This window comes from Adiantum capillus-veneris, chromosome 12, assembly GCF_014529385.1.
Source record: "Adiantum capillus-veneris isolate H3 chromosome 12, ASM1452938v2, whole genome shotgun sequence".
NCBI lineage: Eukaryota > Viridiplantae > Streptophyta > Polypodiopsida > Polypodiales > Pteridaceae > Adiantum > Adiantum capillus-veneris.
The window spans coordinates 27,838,340-27,863,095 of record NC_140942.1 but is presented as its reverse complement, the minus strand read 5'-3'; the positions used below and the strand labels follow the sequence as shown (position 1 = coordinate 27,863,095).

The following is a 24,756-nucleotide window of genomic DNA, read 5'->3' as shown; positions in this document are numbered from 1 at the left end:
TGTGATTGGACAAAGCGAAAATGGTTTTCCATGTTGATGTGTCACGCATCCAGGGGTTACAAAGTCAAATTCTGCAATAGATGTACGATTCACACACGTTGTTCCGCGACCCTGGACTTTGACGGATAAATTCTAACAATAATTCCACATTATGACAGGGGGCCGGTATACTCTGCCCGGTATACCTAGCTAGGTATGAGGTGCCTCCCAAGCAGAAGCTCGTGATGTTATACATAACATTGAAAAAGGCTCCTTTTTCCGACATGAGAAAATTTCTAAATCTTCTTGTGATGCATGTGGGTAATGCCCTTCCGCCCATCCCAGCTGGAGGGGTTTCGCAGGGGCTTCGGCAGTGTGTTTTCTGCCTTAGAAAGCCGAATAAAAGGGCTTTTCCTTTATAAAATAGGCATTGTTTATAATCTCATGTGCAAGTACGTACTGGAGATTGTCTCTGATCACTCTTTGCCAGCGGTTCTCGGTAATGGCAATGACGAAGCAGCATCATCCTCCATTCCATTTCCATGGACTCATCAGAGTACAGGATGACCTCCCACACTCAATTGCTGCAGTAATCAATGCTCTTGCCCCATCTCCTGCCACCCCTTACTATCCCCCTATCTTCCTAACCCCCTCCCCTTCCCCAGCCCCTCTACCCTCCCCCGCAGCCAGTCACAGCTCCGTGCCAAAGGCAGCCATTATTGGCGGTAGCGTTGCTGGCGCTGTCGTCGCCCTTGCCGTCACCGCCACCGTCATTTCTACTGTAGCCGGCAAAGTTGGGCTCAGCTGCGTCCTCGCTCCTCTTCTTAAGATCTTGACGTCGCCCTTCAGTGGTGCCGTCTGCAGTGGCCCTTGTGCAAAGCTCTATACCCTTTTCTGTAATCTCCTGGGTCGGAATTGCAAAAAAAATGGCTCTGATAAGACGTCAGGCGGCCCATGCGCAAAGCTCATCTCCTTTTGCAGTAATCTCCAGTGGCAGAATCGTAAGAAAGATGGATCTCATGATAAGCCCAGCAATGATCCGACAGAAGGCGATTCAGATGTGAAGCTCTTCATCGACGTCCTGGGTGGGCAGTACAGCCCCGAGGCCGTTGCCCAGCGGGCAAAAACCACAGCTCAAAATAGTGACGAAGAGAGGATGTCCGTGCAATCTTTTCTCTCTACACAAGTAAGCGAATTCACCGAGCGGCTTGAGAAGCAAAAGGCAATGATTATGCAGACTCTTGAGAATTCATCACCACTCCAAGACGTCATAAAGGCTCATGGTGACCAATTACCGGCGATGTCTGCGCAATCGTTGCTCACTACGCAAGCGAGTGAATTTGCCGAGGAGGAGCTTAAGAAGCAGAAGGCATTGATTATGCAGCCACTTCATGAGAATGTAATGAAGGCACAAGAATATTTTGAGTCTCTCTACTCAGCTACCAGCAATGCAAGTGATGAGCTCAAAGCCTTAAAGAGCTCAGCTTGTGCATACCTGGATGAGGTAGGCAAGCTCACTCATGCCAGTGCAGAGCAAATGGGGAAAGCGATTGCAATCGAAGTAGGCGCAGAACAGATCCATACGAGTAGTATATTAGCTACTGAATATGCAGCTGAGATGAAGAGGCTACAAAAGCTTACAAATGAGCCTTTCATTCTTGATGAAGAGGTATTACTAAACAGAGTGCAACCCAAAATTAGCTCTTTGGGTGATGAGGAGGCTTATCATAATGAAGAGGTTTCAAATCAGCATATGCATACAAATTATGCGGATGGCCTTAGAGACCAAGGCTCCGAGCCTATTGTCGAGACTCTCTCAGATGCGAACAAGATTCGAGAAGAGATGGGTGCCATGGTGCTTGACCAATATAGCGGCACAGACCAGCAGTACCTGAGTAGTGTGGCTTTGGTCCCTACTACATCAATTGCAGGTAAAGAGTTAGCATGATTTTTCTTTAGAAAGCATAAACACACAAGAGGAAAATAACCAAAACATACTCAATTTTGTGTGTGTGTCTGCACACCATGCCCGCACGCTTGAATCACAACAAATTACTGCAATCAAACTTCTTAGAAAGACAGTGATGTACATGGTTTAGAAGGAGAGTCAGATTATGTCTTAGCTTTTTCGATGCTTCCTTCTGTACTCTGCAATTGAAAAACAATGTAATGCTTGTAAAAAAGCAGATGCCCAGAATACGTCCTTACAATCAGAAGCAGGGCCCATTGTACCAGTGCCCACAAAGGCAATCACTCGAGTTCCAGCAAAGATGACAATAGGGTCAGCCACAGCGAAGTTGAAGCCGAGATGGCAGGGCGGCACATTAAAGGCCAAACGACCGACCAACTTGGGCCATGTGTCCTGCTCTTGTGAGCTCAGTGCTCTCAAAGTGCATTTCTTCACCTCTTGCAGATCTGGAGGCAGCTATGGATCCCCACAACCCTCACATGCTGGAGATGATGTCAAATACTATCAAAACCATAACTTCATAGAAATGCATGAATTGGATGCTGACACAAACAACAAGAAGGGGGAGGTCTCCAGCTATTATAACAGCAGTCTTGCATCCCACCCAAATATCAGCTATGGTGGCAACAAGCATGTGGGAGTATTAACAAGTAGTAGTGCTCCCATCACACACCACTACATTGCCAATGCCCAATATCATCAGCCCACTACAAATTCAAGCCCTTCACAACAAATGGCTACTCCCAGTTTTTCACTAAGTACTTCGACTGTCCTGTCCAATTCACATCCCCAATCAGATTATGGTAACCCATTTGATGGTGTACTATAGGTATAGTTTGCCAAATGGCTCCACTAGTCGGGCCCTATTTACATGCCTTATTACATTATGGTAAACCATCTGATGCAAAATGGGAACAAGGAATGCGGAATCGGAATTGGCAAGAATTGAAAATCCCTGCACATGATGACTTACCCACAACTTTCATGACGCATGGAACGTGGACTGGAACGATATATAAGGGTATGCTGGATGGGAACCCTGAAAATGGCCACATTGTGACTACGAATTGATGATATACTATAGGGTATACTATGTCCTTGGTAGTGGGCCTCCTTGAAATTCTATAGAACTCCTGTATGAGGTTATTCTTTGTGTTTTGACACTTCATTCAATAATACTTTATGTTCCTTCGCCAGGGTTTCGACATTCCTTAATTTACTTTCAAAACACTTATTTTTCCTTTCAATCATCAGCGCGGGAAAGGTAGTAGGGAAAAACTTTATACATATCCATGTATTTGCAACTGCACATCGTTGTACAATATTACACTTTGGAGAGGCAATCAAAACACATTTTTTGGTTTTCACGCTTATTTATGCAATTACTGCAAGGGGCTCACTCATTTTACTTCAGAAAGGTTTTCCTTGAGTGAAGTCCTGAGTTGGATGAATCAATAACCAGATCATGAGAGCTCTACAGCAAGGAATAACTGGCCCAATTTTGTTTCCTTTAACTTCAATGAAAAGCAATTAAGGTCAAGCCTGTTAAACAGACCCGTATTGCATTTCTTAACAGCTAAACATACTGCATTTCTTTTTTAATTTTTTGGTCGTCTGGCTTGCGCCAGATAGTTTTATGGGATTGCGCCCACACACCCACACCTCAGAGGAGATAAATAGACCACAACAATACCACAATGCATATCTCCTTCATAATTGTGACTCACAAACCTTTGCCTCAGCACCTCAAGTAAAATGTGTGCTACAAAGCAACAATGAACCGGTTAAAAGAACTGCTTGACTCCTTCCTCTCAACCTATCACAAGAAGATTTAGAAATTTTCTCATGTAGGAAAACGGACTCTTTTCCAGTATTTTTCATACAATGAATAACCTCATGAGCTTCTGTGAGAGAGAGGCACCGCATACCGCCGGCCCGGTGGGGGGGCCGGTGGTCCCCTGCCCCCAATCGTACCTAGCAAGGTATGCTGTGCCTCTCTCACAGAAGCTCATGATGTTGATGTAAGTCACAATGTGGGAATTATTGTGAGAATTTGTCCAAAACTTCTTGTGTATATGAGTAATAAAAGTTGCAATAGAATATATACCTACGCAAATCTGTAGTAAGAGCTAGAAATGGGACAATCTTGTCCCATGAAAAGCCTTTGTAATAGCTTAAGTGAATCCATGACCAGCTTTGGATATTTAGAAAAGAGGTCCTGGTTTCTGGCCTACACAAAATTCTGTGTATGGTTTTGGCTTTCAAATTCAAAGAGTGATCAACAAGTGACACTCCTCACTCCCCAACAAGCGACCGGGATCGAGTGTATCTTTAATTGGTCGATACCGAGCTTGCCTTGAAGAAAACTGGAAAAAAAAATCAAGTTTTCTTTTGCTTTTCTATCTCTATTCTGATCCATCTTCTTCACTAATTGCTCTACCTTCTCCTCCGCTTCTGGATTGTCTGGAGGAACGAAAGCTTCAACTATCTTTCTCAAGCTCAATGGGCTTGGGTTGCTCAAGTTATAATTACAATACACTTGCACAAACAACAAGCTATCCCGTGAAGGAAGAAAAAAATCGATTGAGCTCTATGAACTGAAGATGCCCTTCACCTTTCTCGACAGAGGACCGCACATGTAAACCCAACTACTGAATTTCGCTTTTGCAATTGCAATTCAATGTTCAAAACAAGTTGAGCGATGTGGATATGGACAGGACTTTGCATGCTCTTTGCATGGAGCTCAATCGATTTAGGTCAATTGGTTTGGGTATGTAGGGTTTGTAGTGTCTTGGATTGTCCTCTTGTTCCTACTTGGAATGAGATGAGGCAAGACCTCATCGAGATGGTTGTGAGCCTTGTGGACGCGTACATGTTAGCTCACTACATCTTAGTGGGTGGTGACTTTGAAAGGGAGGATCTTTCCACCATCTGCATGTGTACTTCAAAGATGGGCTTCTTCTTAGCGTACCCTATACAACCAATAAGTTGGAATTTTAAGGATGTCAACAAACCAGAGATTGTGAGTATACCTAATGGTGTGAACATGTACCGCTATGTTGAACTTGTATCTGATTGATGTGTAGAAGTCATCCATCTTTCATTATGCTTCTAGACCAGAAGAGGATGTCCATGATATGATTTTTGACAATCGACTATACTATGGCTAATGGCAATAGGTATCTTGCAGATAGTTTGCCCCTCTTTGAGTATATCTATGGAGAGAGATAGACTGCTCGGTTCGTATAGAAGTGGTCATAGATTGGTTTGAGGCCTTGTAGAGTGGAAACCATCATTGCAAGGTATGATATAAACACTTATTGGTGTGAGGTCTCAAAGCTGTAGCTTTACTTGCTACAAGAAATAGCAACTCTTTTTACTCGACACCATAAGAGTGCTCCACAAATTAGAGTGTTTCCACTTTCGTGCTACATCAAATTCAACAAGCCTGTCCTAAACCATAGGTAGGCACTGCCTATTTGATCAAGAAAGCAAATTTCTAAACTAAACTAAGTGATTTGAAAACCAGGACATTTCAATTTTAATCCAAATAAGTTTTGTAGGGCCATGACAAAAAGTGTATGTTGAATTTTGATCAAATACGATTTGGGTGATGTTGGACCCTCGCAATCTTTTTGCCATGACAATGTTTATGAAACAGATGGTTTTTACCTTAAAGATGACACTAAAGACGAGAAAAGTGTGTTCCAATTCCTTGAACTAGACAAGCAGAATTCACAAGTAGTAAGACATTAAACATGAGGGCTGCTTGACAAAATCCAACTTTGACAACACATTTTAATGTTAACTCAACTTATGCATACAAGATAACATCAAGACAAAATATCTTACTTTGATCTATGGAAACAAGGTGAAAATTCACTATGGCCTACATAAGGCTATTGAGAAGAATATCACAATAAGAGGCTTCTTTCCTTTGTGACATAGAAAAATAAAAGTGACACTAGTATTTTAACATGTGGTATCACAATAAAATGTTATGTTTTTTGGAAAAAATGTAAGAATAAACTATTTAGAATATAATATATTCCATGACTGAAAAACGCTTAGAAGCATTATAAGAAATTGAAAAAACAAGGTGAAAGATCATGATGGTCTGCCAAGCAAGTGTTTTGACATGATCTACATTAACAAAGTCCATCTACTACAATAGTTGAATGCCATGATAATTAGAATGAAATACCCACCTCATATAGGATTACCTTGGATAACTTCCCAAGTAAACACTTATCAAAACAAAGTTATTGTGAATTTACAAAACTGGTGGGAGTTGCTTGCAGCAAATTAAAGCTGATGATTGCATAACAAACTGGAAGCCTCTTATACCACATAAGAAATGGAGTAACCAAGGCCACAAAGATAATTGGGTTCGTGCTTACCGTACGTTTCAATCTTCAAATGTACCTAACACAAATACCTATATAATTGAGATTGATACAAGCCTAGATTTTGACTTTTATGAGCTACATCACATAGTCTTTTGGTCTTATAGTTAATAAACCTCTGGGTTAAACACCATGTCAAACTAGTGCTCACATATCCCAATTTTTAATCTAAATTTCCTAATTGAACACAAAATTCAATTGGGATTAATTTGAACTTTATTTTTTCGGTCAAAATTTGTGCAATGCTCGTAAATATCTTAGGTTTTGATCTAAATTTTGGACTTCTCATCAGTTTGACCCAATGATGGAGAAAAGTGTCTTAGCCTACAATTGTGCCACTTTGAAATCTCAAACTATCGCTTGAGAGCAAGAGGACAAAGAAAAACTTATTTAGGCAAGAGGGCTAGAGTAGTATTTTGAGAAGCACAACTCGAGGTTGGCCAACTATTTGTTGACATTTTGATAGCCCATGGCATGGGAAGCATTCTACTCTGCTAGTAAGTTGCATTTTTAGCAAGCGACTAGCAAGGTATCTATATGCGGAGGCCAAATTCCGTTCTCACAATCTTTGCATGGTGACCAGCTCCACTATCCATGCTAGCTTTGTCCTCACAGTTTTAGAAGTATCCCTCTCCCTAGAAACATTCATGAATACCCTTGCTTGGTATCGCTAGGAAAATTGCTTCATCTCTAGATTGAAGCAAAGTTTACCACACCCTCCACACAAGTAGGAGAAGCTTGATGTGCAAGGTTCATGGGTAGTTAAAGGCATCAATGATGTGTGAGTTACACTACAAAAGGTGCTCTATGTTGGGTTTTCAAGCCCTCTACCTATGGGAACAGGCTTTATAGCATGCAAAGATACCTCCAATTTAGTGGAGTCTTGCATGGCAAAGTGCATGGATTATATATATATATATATATATATATATATATATATATATATATATATATATATACACACACACACATATATATACACATACATATATATATGGTGTGTGTATATACACACACACATATACACACATATATAGATATATGTGTGTGTGTGTGTGTGTGCATACACTACAACAAAAACAGGTGCCTTCGACGCAAATTTCGATGCGAGCCGTCGAAACTGCGTCGAAATCTTCGTCCCTATGAAACCGTCGAAATACGCGTCGATATCTACGTCGAACGAACCTGTTTTCGACGCGTATTTCGACGCCTGTATCGACGCGTATTTCGACAATCATATCAGGAAAAAAAAAACTCTTGGACAGAGGACAGGCAGCCTAGCTTGTGCCCAATGAAAAGATGGACACAGCCACAGCCATACTGGCTGTCCTCCGCCCAAGAAAGCGAGCAGCACCAAAATAAACCGTGCTCCCGTAAAAATTTCGGCAGAGTTCCCTTCGTTTTAACATAAACTTTTCAAAAAAAACCATATGTATACGCCTCCTACATGATATCCATGTAGGATCTCACATAAGATTTAAGGCACAACTTTATGGAAGAAATGAAACGAACTTTGTGCAAAACCATAACCAAATTAAAATCATAACCATAACCATATTGATCAAAACCATAACAATAACCATAACCATAAACAAAACAATAACCATAATCATAACCATAAAGTTAAACATAACCATAAACAAAACAATAACCATAACCATGTCTATACAAGAAAGAAACACAGAGATGTGTCTGTGTCTCACAAAACATATATAGAAATCCACTGATGACTCGCACGTCACAACCTGCACATAAAGGGACAAGTCACAAAATTAGTATGATATTATTTCACATATACTTAATTAGTTAAGTCAACTCACACATATTATTTGTCTCAATCAAACATCTCACCTCAATCAATGAGCGAAACTCTAAGGCCTCCCAGTCTACAGGCTCTCCTATGCAGCAAGATCATTCAATACTTCATAAATGCCTCTCCGATATCCATCTGTCTCCTCCTGGCGTGTCGGGGCTCGATGCATTGCAAGATTCTGCGTTTATACAAAAACCAAAGTAATTAAGAATACATGATTCATCGCTCCTGAAAAAAAAAACGCCACAGCTAAGATTGGATTGGAAACTCACAAACTCATAACGAAAGGTGTCGAAGCCTCCGCTGCCAAAAAGAGATTGCCCCTGATCGTCCTACATACCTCCGCGACGAGACGCTGCTGTCTGAACCACGTATCCGATGTCTGCTCATCCTCCCTCATCTGCTGCCACGACTCGTGTGAGATTTTGGAAGGCTTCGACGAGCCCTACCTGAAAGCCCGACGAGCTGCATCTCGACGATGTTTCACGGTGTCCCATGTAACATTCGTGATCCACCTCTTCAGAAGCTCCTCTGAACCCGGAGCAGGCTGATACTCTCTCATGATGGTCTCCACTATATAATTGATTTTGTTGCGATCCTGATGAGACCAAGACGTCATGATGGTGGTAGAAAACTGCAAATCCACGAGCTGACGAACCCGCTGTCTCATCTCAGTCCCGAAACGATCCATGTCAACATGTCCATCTGCCCATATAGTATAGACCTTGGAGGCACTAGGATCGTGTGTCCCACAAGGTATCCGAGGTGTGCTAAGAGGTGTGTCGACAGGTGTGCCTGGGTAGGACGGGGGTTGTGAGTGAGGAGGGATCGAAGCATCTGTGGACCCTCCTCCACAGCAACCGCCACCTCCACCTGACGATCACCGAGATCGGCGAATGCACCTGTGCTGCGGAGAGGGAGACCTCGCAGGCGTCGTACCCATAAGCGCCCCCCCCATAGGCGTCGGACCCTCGGATGTGAAGCTCGAAGGCGTGGTACCTGTACCTCTGGCTATCCAATATTGAGACGCATATGCCATCTGAGTGGGCGTCATCCATGTGATGAAGCCCATAAATGCATCCGCACTCATAGAAGCGGGATCTGACGAAACTGATCTGCCATACTAAAGTCATGCACAAAGAAAGTAAAAGAAAGCGTCAAAACACCTTTCATTAGGAAAGAAATGGACTCATTTTCGGACCTTTCAACTCTAGTGAGAGAATGCTCCTTAGCCAATAGGAAGAAGGCTAACGTTACATTGAAAAAATATTTTTTCTCATTTTGAAAATGTCCATGAAAACCATTTTGGTGAAATTGTCACTATCATCAGAAAAGTAAGACGCTTGATAATGACATCTGGCACAAGCGTCGAACGCCTTTTTATGACCCGTTGTTGCTATCCTATAAAGTGAAGTACTTGTACTTGTGTATCTTGCACAAGTATCAATCACCTTTTTATGAAATACTCGCAATTTAAATTCGAACAGACTGTACTTGATAGTGATTGATAAGTACTATTTAAGACTATGAAGGAGTCAGAACCAAGCGAATAGGGGTGCTTGAGGGATCTCTGGGACCTCTATTCGCTTGGTTATGATCTTATGAGGCCCTAGGATTAAGATATAGCACTTTTTAAGCCCACGGATGCATCCGGAACGTCCAAAAACCATAGGATAGCTCTTTAAAACACTGAAATCTGACGTCTCTAGCTCAAGATATAGCATTTTTAAGCCTATGACCTCATGAGGTCAGTACCAAGCGAATAGAGGCCCTTGAGGGATCAGAGACCCCTCAAAAGCCCCTATTCGCGTGGTTCTGATTCCTTCATAGTCTTAAATAGTACCTATCAATCACTATCAAGTACAGTCTGTTCGTGCGAGTACTTCATAAAAAGGCGAATGATACTTGTGTCTGTATTCCGTGGTATTATTTTTGTATTTTGAAAACAACTCTTATGTGTTTTCTCTCATCGCACATCACATCACTCATTAAGATTCACAGACATGAAATTTTGTGTACACTTAAGTTGGGCCCTCGAAAAGCATTTTGTACGAGCAAGCATTTAAGTGATTGAGCAAACTTTTACGTATGTACTATGAGAAATAGAATTCCAAAAAAAAACTTTTGTATTTTTCATAATTACCTCTCTCTATGCTGAGTTGGCGTTTCTTACAGGGCCCAAAATTGAGTCCAAGTTTCTCCTAATGGTTTAAATTAACAAAGAGCTTAATTTTAAATCAACGTCTTCACACAAACACTTACAGGCCTCGACTAGTGAGGCATCATCGATAAGATCTTGCATCGTATCATCGTCTATCTCTAACTGCAGACATAACTCTGCTCCAACTCGTTCTGATGGATTGTCTTCATCCATTGCATCTTCATCTACAAGTGTCATATCTGCCTCGTCTGCGTCATCCTTCGTATATCTGTCAGCTTCCTCTGCCATACCTTCGTCCATCTCATCTAATGTCACAGTAGTATATGCGTCGTCTGGCTGACTTTACTCCAGGAGCTCTTGCCCTTCAAATACTTGTTTATTTCTTGGAGCAACCAGAGCCACAAACCACCATTGTCGCTCTCGAGGGTCCGGTACAAAGACCACTTGCTCGCAATGTTCGAAGAGAGCAAACGTGTCACTCGCATCTGTCCAAACCTTTGTAGAATCTATCTGCACAAGCTTGTTTCCATCTCTGCGTACCGTTGCATTGCGACCAGAAGTAATCACCTTGAACCACTTCACATCCAACAAAAACATCTCAAACCATCTGAAGCTGACTTTCAAGATATCTGACACCAGACCACAATAATCCAGGTTGCTAGTGCTCTCATTCGTGTCTCTGACACTGGCCCTGCTCTTTTGCATGAAACTAACCATTACCCCACTGTCAAACGTGTTTCTTCTGCTGTCAATTTGTTATGTTCTGAAATTCTTTCCATGCGACCACAGTGCCATGTATGTATGATACCTCCAGTCACATCCAATAGCCAGCTCTTCCTCTTCTGGAGATATGGGTTCTCTGATCTGTCGAGCTGCTCTCACTGTCTTGTCCAACCATGCCATTGTAGGGAATTCAGATAGAGGAGCGAGACAGTCTGGCAAGGATAAGCCTCTAGTCGTTCGGCTTCGTCTGAAACGACGTGTCGCTCCTTATTGCATCTCTCTTTCTCTTCTTCGTACCTTTCAAGCCATTTTTGCATCGGCTCTGAATTTAGTATACAGAACTTCATGATCTTTTCTCGCATGGCGTCGTCCATTTTCTTCGGCACCCCTTGCCCCTGCGGCTCCTCTCCCACCAATCTTGCATCCTCCTCATCGCTCCATAGTCGAGGCATTTCTGGGTCAAAAACGGATACAAATTCGATCGTCAAGACAGGAGACTCTTGCACTAGCCATCCTTCTGTCATGCTCCCCTCTGGACGCGCTTTTTGGCGAACAAAACCCTTAAGTGTTTTCATGAACAACTCTAGAAAGGACATCCAACGGCTTTGGACTGTACCTGCCACTGCAACCTCATCTACTACATGGACAAGCAAGTGCATTTGGATAGTTAGGCAGCTCATGGGTAGATACTTCTCAATCATGCAAACTGCCTCAATGGAGTTAGCCCTTGTGACTGCAATGGATTCCTCTCGTATCTCCTTGGAAGAGATCCACCGCACTAGCTTTGAAATCTTGTATATGCAGGACCGCACTTCCTTCGTTAAACACCCCTTGATCGCAATTGGAAGAATAAATTGCAAGAACTTATGTCGGTCGTGCGATTTCAGTCCTGACAGTTGATCATCACGGGTGAATGCTGTCTTGAGATATCGCATGCATCCTGTTGGCGTTTTGAACTCTGAAATCACCCTTTTGACTTGTCGTTCCTCGCTTTTTAGCAATACCCATGGCACTCTTGGAAGCTTTGTTTGGCCCGCTAAATTGGTGAAAGGCCACAGCTCTGGCATCTTTCCAACTGACTGCAAATCATCTCGTGAAGCTCGATTATTTTTCATTTTTATGATTGTCTTCCAGAGGAGCTCTCCCACATTCTTGAATATATGCATTGGATCCATCAAATGGTTAATTAGTAGATCACCCCAGTACGGCAACGCATGGAGAATGGACAAACGTTTCATTCCTAGAACAGGTTGCCCCTCATGTTTCTCCCATCTGCGACGCCACTCTTGTATATGCATAGGACGATATTCGACGCGACCAAGCTGACCTTCGCGCAACCGATGGCCATATGGAAGATAACGATGGTGGCCTTGATAAATTGTCTTTCGAAGCGAGGCAAAATAGCGCACATCCAAAGACGGCCCGCAAATTGGACATGCATTGTATCCCGAAGTTGTAAGCCCTGCATATATTAAAGCATGATTCAGTACTACACAAAGTGCTTGCGAATAGCGAGAATTTTGTAAATCATCCACCATTACCAGAAGCTTCACCGTATCCTGGCCAATCATGCATAGTCCACATAAGAAGTCCATGGATCCTTGCATGCTGTTGTCCTGTTGGTTCAACCGCATCTGCTATGTCGATCCCATGCCATAACTCCTGGAGCTCGTCAACTAGGGGTGCTAGATAAACATCCATGGTTTTTGCCTTTAACTTACAAGGCACAATCAAGCCTAATATCAAATGACCTTTCTTGATGGCAAGCCACGGCGGGAGGTTGTAATTAACAAGGCACACAGGCCAAGTGCTCCATGACGAGCTTCTCAAGCCAAATGGATTGACTCCATCCATTGCCATGCCCAAACGCAAATTGCGTGGTTCACTCTTAAAATGTGGCCAAGTATCTTCAATGTGCTTCCAAGCCTTTGAATCAGCGGGCACCTTAAATGTTGCGTCAGTGGATCTATTCATAGAATGCCACCGCATCAACTTTGCAATGGAACCACAACGAAACATGCTTTTTATCCTCGGAATAATAGGAAAATGCCGCAACACTTTAGCTAGCATTGACTCGCCAACCGCATCTTGTTTGTAACGCATTGCTCCGCACTTAGGACACGACAGACAATCTACGAATTCATTGTGAAAAAGAATGCAATCATTTGGACATGCATGAATCTTGTTGTAGTCCAAGCCAACTGAGGTCAATAGTCGCTTTGCGTCTGGCCTGGAGGGGAGCATTTCATTGCCTGCCGGGAGTAGTTGCTCTCGCAACAACCTGTTTAAGCCACATTAAATTAAAAGCTCCCCAAGCACGTCACCGTTGCAATTGGAAAATCTCTTTTGTAAGTTACGTACCTAAACAAAGCAGTGACGCTTGCATATGACCACCCGTACACTGACTGCAGATTCAAAAACGACAGACAAGTACGAAGCACATATATTTTGGCGCCTTCATAGATTTGTTGACGTGCCAACTTTCTCAACATGTCTTTAGGAGATAGGCGCACGTCTTCTGGTGATGCTTCGTTAGCGTTCTCCTCGCTTGTCTGGAAGAAAGCATCCAACATCTCCTCCATGCCGTCGTCTTCTGTTTGTAAGCCCTCCTCTGCTTCCATCCTTGGCTCTAGATTGATCGGACCTTTACGTATAATCTTTTTTCTCTCTCTCTCTCTCAGATGTAGGTGTTATGTCGTGAAAATCAATGCCCGTTCCGTAGGAGTCGTATCGTAGATTCTTTACGGTTTCTCTAGCAAACTCTCTGTACTTGTGCACATGCTCATTACATATCTTACGTTTGCGCAGGATTTAATACTTGCAGAGCGTGCACGAGCATGCAATCTTTTTCTCCATGTTAGTTGATGACGTTGCCATCTACAATGATTATGAGTGTCAATATATGTACTCCTCACAATGTAAACTACCTTGCATTCTCTAACCTTGCCCGATCTCCGCACACCTCGGTCCAGAGGTTTACGGAGATCAGGACCACCGGGTCAAAATCTCGTCTTTATTGGTCAAGTCCTATATGGGTAGACACATACGTGCTCTCCCGGGTGTACATGGCAATGCATGTAGCGGGCAAAACCCTTTTGCCTCTTTTAGTTTCATAGTTTCTTCTAGAGGGAGAGAGAGAGAGAGATAAAGAGAGTTTCTGTCCTTTTCACACAATTGGTCAGCCAAGCTAACTCTTTCACCACTACTTTCTCTATCTACTATTATCTCTCTCTCTCTCTCTCTCTCTCTCTCTCTCTATATATATATATATATATATATATATATATATATTTCTATCTCTTTTTCTCTCTATATATATCACTCTCTCTCTCTCTCTCTCTCTCTCTCTCTCTCTCTCTCTCTCTCTCTCTCTCTACACACACACACACAATGTAGCTTGAGAGAGAGAGAAAGAGAGGGGGGGGGGGGGGGGGAGAACAATACCTGCACTACAGGTTTCCAAAGGTTAGATCTGTGCGCGCGCTCGCAGGCGAAAATGATCGCCTGCGCACGGATTTGGTTTTTTTCTCCAAATTTTTTTCGTTGATATACGCGTCGATATACACGTGAAAATACGCGCCTTTTGACATGCATTGTCACGTGTATTACCACGTCTATATCGACGAGGGGTATGCCCGTCGAAATGCGCATGGAAAGGTACGGTGCGTCGAAATATGGTGCATCGAAAAACGCATAACATGTTGTAGTGATATATGTGTGTGTGTGTGTGTGTGTGTGTGTGTGTGTGTGTCTCACATATACACACATATATAGATATGTGTGTGTGCATGTGTGTGTGTGTGTGTGTGTGTATATATATATATATATATATATATATATATATATATATATATATATATATATATATATATATATATATATATATATATATATATATATATATATGTATGTATGTGTGTGTGTGTGTATACACGCATATATATGTGTGTGTGTTATATATATGTATGTATGTATGTATATGTGTGTGTGTGTGTGTGTGTATACACACATATATATGGGTGTGTTATATATATGTATATACATACACATATATGTATACACACACACACACACATATATATATATATATATATATGTAAAAGGCTTTTTTACAAATCCAATCAGAGCGTTATTTTATAAGGTGTCGATCTATTATTCTCTCTCTCTTTCTCTCTCGCTTCTTCCTCTGCACGCTCAAACAAGCCATCTCATCTCGCATGGGTACTTGTCACTGCCACCCTCCATAGCCGAAACTCCATACACTCTATCTTGATTCTTGATCAACTACCAAGGGAATGTAGTATTCATTTCCTACAATTAAATACTACATTAGATGAACATAAATTCATGGCAATGTGCATAGTCGAGGAGAATTATAAATGATGAGAATAAACCATCACAAGTTGCACACAAAGCTGTCCACTCACACAAACAGCAACAAAGGATCACACTTTATGCATGAAAGATATATTGTTCGGGAATGCACCAACCTATTGCATGTGTTGAAATTGATGTAGATATGATATCCGCACTACATGACTTTCTTGCAGCAACATCAGAGATGCCAGACTTCACTTACATGCCTAAGAGGGAATTGACAATGAAGTCATTTGATTTTGAACATTATACATCAGAGATGCCACACGTCGCTTACATGCCTACGAGAAATCGACAATAAAGTCTTTTGATTTCAAACATTATACAAGAAAATGTAAAAGTTTGCATTGATACAGGGTTCTACCGGCTTTCAAAATAGAAATAATGGTATTGTAGTTGGGTTCCATGTTCTCAAATCCGAGGTGACTACGAGTTACCAACCGGGCCAAAAACATGGTGAGCTAACTCAAGGAAACCATTATGTGCATATATATGGATGAGCGAGCTACAAACATGGAGTTGAAGAAGTTCCACAACATTCTCTACAATTTGAGTTTCCAAGAGATGGACATGTGAATAGGTGGAGCAAGCTTGAAAGATGGTGATGTAGAGGCGCGACTTGGGGGCGATGCAGGCCAGAGTCATGTTGAAGAAAGGGTGGTGGACATGGTGAGGGCACGCAAGCTTGGAGAGGGTTGTGACATTGGTGTGCCATGCCAGTATATGCAGTTTTTCTAGAATGTTTGAAAGAGGATCAGAGCTTAGTCTTGGGTGTGGTGCCAGAAAGGCAAGAGGAGGAGGAGGTAGATGTGTATCTTAATGTAGTGATAGACGAGACTTGACTGAGAATCTTCTGACTTGTCACTACATCTCTGCATGCTAGGTAGCCCTTTCACTAGAACCTTCAAATCCCTTCCTACCTTCTCCTCCCATGAAGTATAAGGGTTGATCAACTCTATTTTGCTCCACCTTGCTTGGCATTATTTCTTGATTCTCATGCCGCAATACGATCTGCATGTTTTTCCTCCAAGCTCCACCATTGTGGCTTTGCACTACTACGCTTGCGTGACCTTCCCATCTGCCTCACAAATCGCTTCTGACCCCTTGCTTGACAGGCAAGCGAGTCAAACTCGGGAATTAAATGCAGCCTCTATCTCAATCTCCTTCACTAGTGGCACACAGTTGTTGAAGGGAATAAAGAGATCAACCTGCAACACTTTCAAGGTGCCGTCTTGGCATGCAGCCTTTGTGTCAATCCTCTTCATTTGCAGCACGCAAGGTGCTGAAGTTAATGTATAAGAGATCAACCTGCAATGCTTTCACAGTGCCATCTCTAAGCTCCTCCAAATCAAGGACAAGAAACAACATCGATGCCGAGCATTCCAGCGCTTTGTTGGAAAATCCCAACCATGCCGGAAACCACGGCCCCTTCGTTGGCAAACCCAATTGCATCAGTCAGATTGGCAACCCCAACCCCTTTGTCAGTAACCCCCAACCACTACCTTTAGCCTTGAAGTTTGACTTGCCCTTCTCAGTCGTAACCCTACCACCCACAATCAACATGAACAAATTGGATGGCTTTATGCCCATTATTGGCTCCCAATACATCCTTGCAAGTTGCAACCAATGGAAACGCCTGCCACCTCCAAGCTTAGTGCATCACCTTTGTCGTGGACACCACGTGGCCCAATCCTCCCACGCATATTCATCGGCAACATACTTATCCTGGTGTGTCCACCTCACCCCTCTCCTCGGCAACACCTTCCCTTTCTTGCAAGGCCAACCCTTTCCTTAGTACATCTTCGGTAGTGTAAGCCCTAAACCTCCAGGCTTATTGCATATTAGCTAAGCTTCGCCATGGCCACTACATCACCTGATCCTCCCATGCATGTTCATTGGCAACATACTTATCCCAGTGCCTGTCCAACTCAAACCCTCTCCTTGCTAAAACCCGAGTCCCTTTCTTGCAAGACCAACCCTTGTCATACCACATCTGGGAGCCTCTTGGCGTGAAGGAACATCCAGATTGTTGTCCTCGTGTGGCAAACACCCTTGCTTTCTGACGTTCGCAAAAAGAAGTAGATCAAGTTCTAGGATCCCTTTCAAGATCTATTCGATTCATTTTGACCACCAAATCAAGCCCACTGTAAGATGAAGAAAGGACAATAAGCAACTCAATCTTCATGTAGACATCAACATCCTTAAACCATCTACAGCCTCGCTTACATGACCTTCCCACTGCATTTGAAGATGCATGTACAGACGTGAAACCTCCCCCTTCACAGGTTCTTGTGCGTAGTTACGATGCCTACCTTCAATCCCCCTCGTCTAAGTGTCGCCATTAATGAGAAACGGACGTTTAGCTTTTAGAGAACTTCAGCCTTCAAGCAACCAGGTCACATGTCTGCAATCTGAGCATTGTTGATCAATGGCTCAAACATTGCATGTTTTCTCAACCTTCCCCTATGGCCTTCAGGAGGCCAAAAAGAGTGAAAGAGAATGAGAAAGATTGTGTTTGACACAATACTCAATCCCCTTCTTTAAATTTGTGTACCTTCTCTTTAAAGAGAGAGGTGCACAAATGTCAACACTCTCTCACAAAGGCCTAAAAGAAATAATTAAAAAAATTATTATCATTAGCTTGCCATGTGACACCAATCCGCAAGCTTTATCCAATGGTTCAAAGATGCGCCCAAAGTCTAACCCTTTACTAAGGACTACTTATGTAGTCCAAAAATATGAGTTACATAAACCATTACTCAAAACATGATCACACACACACACACACACACACACACACACACACACATGTGCAAAAGTAACCCACACCTTTTTAATAGTCTGTAACATGCAAATTACCATCAATCACAAAGCAACCACATGTGTGCCTACATTTAAATTAAAAAAATTATGTCATGCATACATTTGATGTGTGTGTGTGTGTGTGTGTGTGTGTGTGTGTGTGTGTGTGTGTGTGTGTGTGTGTGAGAGAGAGAGAGAGAGAGAGAGAGAAAAGAAGAGAACTTTAATGTCGTAGCAAACTATCCCAAGAGACCTTTAAAGATCTATCCAACAAGGAGAGTTGAACTCAAAACCTCTTATGCAAGAGAAGATACCTGTATGGAAAGCGGTCACACCTCTTAGCTTTCTTCACATGTGTTACTCTTACTCTAATTTGATCAAAAAGGAAATGTCTTTAAAGCTAAGAGGGCTCCCCCATAGACCCTCTAAAGGTGCTATTAGGAGGCCCTTGAAAAAACTAATATGTGCTTCATGCCTCCACAAAAGTGAAGGGCCCTTCACCTAAAATGTCTCACTGAAAATGTAGGGGGTCCTTCAACCACCCCCTACACTTGAGAAACGCTTTTATAACTTGGTATAGGAGGTCAACAAGTCAAAAAGAGAAAGAGCACTCTTAATTCTTTGGTGCAAACGGTTGGAAACTTGTTGTTGAAGGGTTTATGGGCACACAAAGAGATTTTTATAGGGCCCTTTACATTTAAAAGGGCCCTTTTCTTAAAGTTTGATTTAGAGGGTTTATGGGGGAGCCCTCTAAAAGGGCTGGGATGCAGGGCCCTTTTCCTTGCGCAAAGGCAGCAGCCGGTGGGTTTTGACGCAGACAAGAGAAAAACTGCTTGCAGCCCGTTTGAAGGGTGCTTTGTCAAGCAACAGTTTTCCACGCCACAAGATAAAAGTGTTGCTTGCAACATTACACAAGAAAGAACAAATATATTATATGTCCCTACGATTCATTTTTAATTCTGTTTTAAGAAGAATCTTAGAAAGATTCTCTCCCTCTCTATCCAGTCTTTATCCGTCACTCTCTCTCTCTCTCTCTCTCTCTCTCTCTCATACATTCATCTGGAGGCCTCTCTCTCTCTCTCTCACCCGTCCATGCGCACAACTACAGGGCAGTCCTCTTTGTTGAGAAGCAAGTCGGTAGAGGTAAAATCAGAAAGGGTCGCCACGGCAAAGAGAGAGAGAGAGAGAGAGATGGTTGTTGGAGATAGCTCTTTGAGGGAGGATCATAGAGGACAGTGCAGATAGGTCTCCGTGGGGAAGGAGGTAGGGGGAGTCGAGGGCTGTTGCAGAAAGGAGATGAAAGCGCACATGCAAGTTTTGTGTTGTGTGTGTGCGCGCGCACGCGCGCGCACGCGCGTTTTTTTTGTGTTGTGTGTGTGCGCGCGCACGCGCGTTTTTTTTTTTTTTTTTTGGGCGGTGCAGGTGGGGCGTGGGGAGGGAGGGAGGGAGGGAGGGAGGGAATGGGGGAATCTCAAAAAGTATTGATTTTTTTAACTTTCGAGCAGTATGTCTTGTTTAGCAGGGTGCAACCCATGCCGGAAGCCTTTCCTGGCTGTCAAAGGTTCAAGTGAAGGGGGCCAAAAGCTGATGCGGTGGCACTACATGACTAGTCTGCATGCGGTGACAGGCATCCAATGTCCTATTTTATTACAAGTCAACCATCTAGCAGTGCTTCCCCAAGATTCCTAGCAAGAAACATGCAACCAAGAGTAACCATTGAGCTTTTCAGAGAGCAAGATGGCGCTCATTGATCATGACCACCAAGATTGTTAAATTTGTCATGCTCGAATACTTTGCAACTCATGCAAACCAGCTAGCACAGTTTATGCAAGAGATTGCAAATAACCACCCAATCCCTCTATTTGTTTTGCATGCATTTATTGAAAGATAAATGTATAGGCTTCCTTAATCTACATCTTCTCAAGCATTGGTTTTTGTAAACCGCTAGAAAGCTCACATCTGCATCACAATGCATTGTTTATGGATAATACACTTGGACTTCAACCTCATTCCTTACTCCCCCGGACTCGGAACCTAACCTCAGTTAAAATACAACGATGAGACAGAGACAGAGAGAAGAAGAAGAAGTTTTAACGTCGTAGGAAACTACCCTTTAAGATCTAGCCGACAAGGAGAGTTGAACTCAAAACCTCTTAATCAAGACCGAAATGGCATAACCAATCTACACTTGGGTGATAGAAAGGTTATACCATTTTCCACTTTTTATTAGCGCGCACACACGCCCGAGAAGAAGAGAGTTTTAACATCGTAGGAAACTGTCCCGGGAGAGTTTTGTCATCCTCAAAAATAAAATGTAACCTGTGGGTCCAAATGAAACATCATATGCTCTTCGTTGAGGCTCAATGCTTGAGGATTGTGAATTGCATTCCATTGTTCCAACCATTTCTTAATGTCTTGCATCAATCTCAACATGTGTTCATTCGACTATTCAAGCCATTTCTTAATGTCTTTCAACTTTGTAAGTTGCCTCCTGCTTAACTCTAGGAAGCCCATGTGGTGAGCCTTCATAAATCTTTACATGTAAACCAAACTCCAAAATCTTTCGGTAAATGATTGGCTCGAAGAGGAGCATGTAAGGCGTCAGTATCCACACAAAGAGAGAGAGAGAGAGAGAGAGAGAGAGAGAGAGAGAGAGGATTTGACATTCGCAAGAGACCTCTCTTGGCACAAGATGCATCTCGGCAGCAGGAAGGAAAAACCATTTGAAAGCACAATATAGAGCCTTCGATTGATATTTCAGCTTCAAATGAATGATTTGTTCTTCTCAACATATAGAATTACTACAAAACCACTCCTCCACCGAGCTTCAAAACTCAGGTAAATGGGCCAAAATAATTGTAAACCATAATAAAATTCTGAGTTAGGCTGCTTCTGGCACTGGATAATCGAATACAACTTCCTTTCCAGTAAGCTTTTTGTACACACCGCTAAAAGTCTCCAACTTGTATTCGGTACTATTACGCTCCTTAGGGTCCAGATAGACCTGCAAAAGAGACATTTTAGAGCTCCATGATAAGAAGTAATGCAGCACCAACAATGGGATAAACCTACTCTCATAACTCGGGACCCATCCAAGCGGAAGCGCACTCGCTTCCCCACAATCTCAGCTGGATACACTAGATCTTCCAAAATGGCTTCATGAACAGCAGTCAAGGTACGGCTTCTAGGGCGAGCTGTAGCAGTTCCCTTTTTGGGGGGTCTCATGATGCGCCTTGTTGCAATCATGATCACTTCCTAGATATTTACAATCAATGAGACAACCATAACCTTCTTATTAAAACACGCATACGCAGGCAAATCAAGTAAATACATGTATCAAAATGATACCTTCAGGACAAACTACTCACCTTGCCACTAAACTTCTTTTCCAATTCCCGTACAAGCCGCACATGAATTTTCCGGAAAGCTTTTCGAAGTCTGTATGGTACATGAATGATAACAGCCTTTCTGCTACCAGAAATATCTACCTGCCTGATTGAACAGACAAAAATGAATCAACATCGAATCACAATACAAGAATAGCGCTCATGACACAATTTGATACTAACTTGGCAGAGTTTATGAACAAATCCTTCAAATCACTTCTGAGCTCTTGATTACTGTTCTCCAGATCAAAGAAAGCCTGTAGAAACCCACACAAGACATCATCTAGCTGTCACATGTGCATTGCAAATAGTCCATACCGAGACATCTCAGCAAAGAAAAAATAGTACAAGTAGCTCCACTTCACAAACAAACCAGGAGAGACCTGAGATCAACAAGAATTTAAGCACACCTAACCTGTATTGACTCCTGACAAGCCCAATTCATATTCTCAAAGACTCACATGAACAGAGCAACACCTACTTCATCTCTTCAAATGACAGGTTGCCAGTAAATGAGTATGCGCATGCAAGCTAATGAAAATTGCAGTAAAAATAGTCAACACCCTTTGGCACAAAGACCTTAAGTTCTAGTATCTAAGCACCCCAAGACCTTAAGTTCTAGTATATAAGCACCCCAAGACCCCATTGTATTTTATCAATTCATTGCCAAGGTTGGTTGATTCAGAACTCTCTCTCTCTCTCTCTCTCTCTCTCTCTCTCTCTCTCTCTCTCTCTCTCTCTCTTATATCTGGGGGATATCTGACAGATTTGGGGACTGCACATGGACTGGCCATCTTGGATGGCCTCCAGAGATTTCCAGCGTTGAGTAAGTTCACTTGAATTCCTCATAGACATGGAGCCAGCACAGTGGATTATGTTTTGGCTCAGCCCAATTTCATACCCTCTATTCAGGACTTTACAGTCAGGCCCAGGCCTATTGGGGTAGCATTAGATCATGCGCTTCTCATGTTTACCGTCTCATTCCAGTTCAACACAGCTCGACTGGCACAGACACCTACGCATACCCGATACACTTCTACTTCAGAGACTGATTGTCACGTGACACATCCCAACCCTATGTGTCCGTGGACAAGCTGCACCACAGCAGGGTTCAGTCAGTTCAGTCAAGTCTATGATCTGGCACTTTTGTGAGTCTATTCGTAGACCGTGCATGCCGAGTCACTTAGCATAGATGCATATCCTCCGGTTGCACACAGCATGATCATCGGAATTCCCATCATAATCCATTAGCATCAGTTAGGGGAATTTTCCAGTGCATTTAGTCTATTTTCCTATTTATTGGTATTTTCACTTATTATTTTTAAGTGACTTTCCAACAAAAATAGGTAGGGCAATTTTGCTTTAATATATAAGCAAACCCAAGTTAGCACTTTCAGACAGAAGAGGCAGCAAGAGCTTCCCGCTCAACAGGCAACTTCTCAGCAGTACCACCCCTCAGCATCCCCTAGCGTTTCCAAGCAGTAGATCGACCTCCCTTCAGCCATTGGCGCTTCCTCATTGCAAATATCGCCCTCATCACCTGGATCCCCTAGCATTGCAGTTTCCTCCCCGTGATAGCAGTAGAGATCCTAGCGTTTTTGCTTGCAAAAACGTTGCATGACCAGCCCAGCGTTTTCTTCACAAAAACGCGAGCCCGCTTGCAGATTCAGCGTTTTGTTTTCAGCCTCAATAACGCAGTAGAACTTCAGCCCATTCAGCGTTTTCAACAGGTGCAAGACTTCAGCGATTTCATCCTCAGCATGACCCTCGACATAGACGATCATTTTCAGCCATCAAGACAGCAGTAAAACAGCCAGTTTCAGCCTCGAAAACAGTCCAAGAAATTCAGCATATAGAAGATCCACAGTTTTCAGCCTAAGTCGTCGTCATCATCGGCATAGTCCCATTGCATCAGTCCATTGCATACGCATTGTACACCTTTGTGCAATCCAAGTAGACCACTCGCCGACGAGAGTGGGGCCTTCGGAGGAGGGTTTTACAACCTCTCGGTGTCGTATCTCTTCTCTCTCCTTCTCTCAGTCTCATTCACTTGCACGCACAATATCCATTCACTTTGTTCGTGATCATAGCACTCTCCATAAGACAGAAAGCTCTCTCTTTTCCTAAGAACTAAAAGGAACCTTGAGCAATAACTAGAGTGCTTCGTTAGCCTGCATGACTGCAAGGGCACTATTGTAATTACTATTTTCTTCTCATCCAAGCATTGAACAAGAGTATACATCAATAAACAAGAACAAAGAAGTGAAAGAGCAAAGAGAGAGAGAGAGAGAGAGAGCACGTGCGTGCACTTATTATTTGTTTTCCATAAATGTTGTTACCCTAAGTGAGTAGAAGTCACTGATACATACAAGATTGTATTTACTATTTTGTTCTCATGGAAGCACTGAACAAGAGTATACATCCGTAAAGAAGGACGTAGAAATGAAAGTTGAGCGAGAGAGAGAGAGAGAGAGAGAGAGAGAGTGTAACAAACTTGGACACTCCAAGTCAAGAATCAATCGCGACAGCACCAAATAACCACTTCAAAACAATTCACAGATCACAATAGATTTGCCCTGGCCCGGCGGAGTTCCGTGCCTAGAGATATTGGCCCCAAAGACTGGCGCCCCTTTCGGTATTTCTTTTTGTATTAATCAATCATCAAAGTACAAGAGAGCGGTTAGGGTTTCACTCTCAGACTCTGCGTCCAGATGCTCTGAGAAGTGAGGCCCTCACCACTAATTTAAAGGTTACAAGGGATGCCCAAAAGCAGAGCCCCAAAAGCTTTTAAAATCAAAAGCATCAGTTCTCTCTCTCTCTTAGAGAGTCTTTTCTCTTTTTTTTTTAATAAAAAAAAACAAAAGCAAAATTCGCGTCGCTCATCATTTTCCAAAAAAAAATAATAATAATAATCCGCCTCCGCGATTTCCGGAATTTAGGGTTTTTGGCAAAAATTAGGGTTTGCAGGAATTTTAGGGTTTCTGGCAGAAATTAGGGTTTCTGCTGTCCGCCACGTCATCACTTTGTGACATACCCCCCTCTTGAAAGCATTGTAATCGACCGCGATTACGCCTACAAAACCGACAAAAGCCATAAACCGTCTTAGCAGACACTGATTGTTAGTACCTACGTACTAGGAA

The 24,756-nt window shown here is 42.7% G+C and overlaps 2 protein-coding genes across 2 annotated transcripts in view; one reads left to right on the top strand and one right to left on the bottom strand.

The window, feature by feature from the left end:
* The first annotated feature begins 364 nt into the window (after window positions 1-364).
* On the top strand, window positions 365-3,307 carry LOC147445495 (uncharacterized). Its single transcript, XM_086526046.1, has 2 exons — window positions 365-1,910; window positions 2,167-3,307. The coding sequence occupies exons 1-2, from the start codon at window positions 482-484 to the stop codon at window positions 2,775-2,777; spliced, it is 2,040 nt and encodes a 679-aa protein (XP_086382172.1). The 5' UTR covers window positions 365-481; the 3' UTR covers window positions 2,778-3,307.
* Window positions 3,308-20,952: 17,645 nt separating this feature from the next.
* The window catches only part of LOC147445494 (small ribosomal subunit protein eS7-like), a 47,019-nt gene continuing 43,215 nt past the window's right edge, over window positions 20,953-24,756 (bottom strand). The window contains exons 2-5 of the mRNA XM_086525005.1: window positions 21,800-21,873; window positions 21,599-21,722; window positions 21,303-21,485; window positions 20,953-21,234 (exon numbers count right to left, since the gene is read on the bottom strand). Of these exons, the coding sequence (XP_086381131.1) occupies window positions 21,112-21,234; window positions 21,303-21,485; window positions 21,599-21,722; window positions 21,800-21,873 (504 nt within the window). The 3' untranslated portion in view covers window positions 20,953-21,111. The remainder of the gene's footprint in view (window positions 21,235-21,302; window positions 21,486-21,598; window positions 21,723-21,799; window positions 21,874-24,756) is intronic.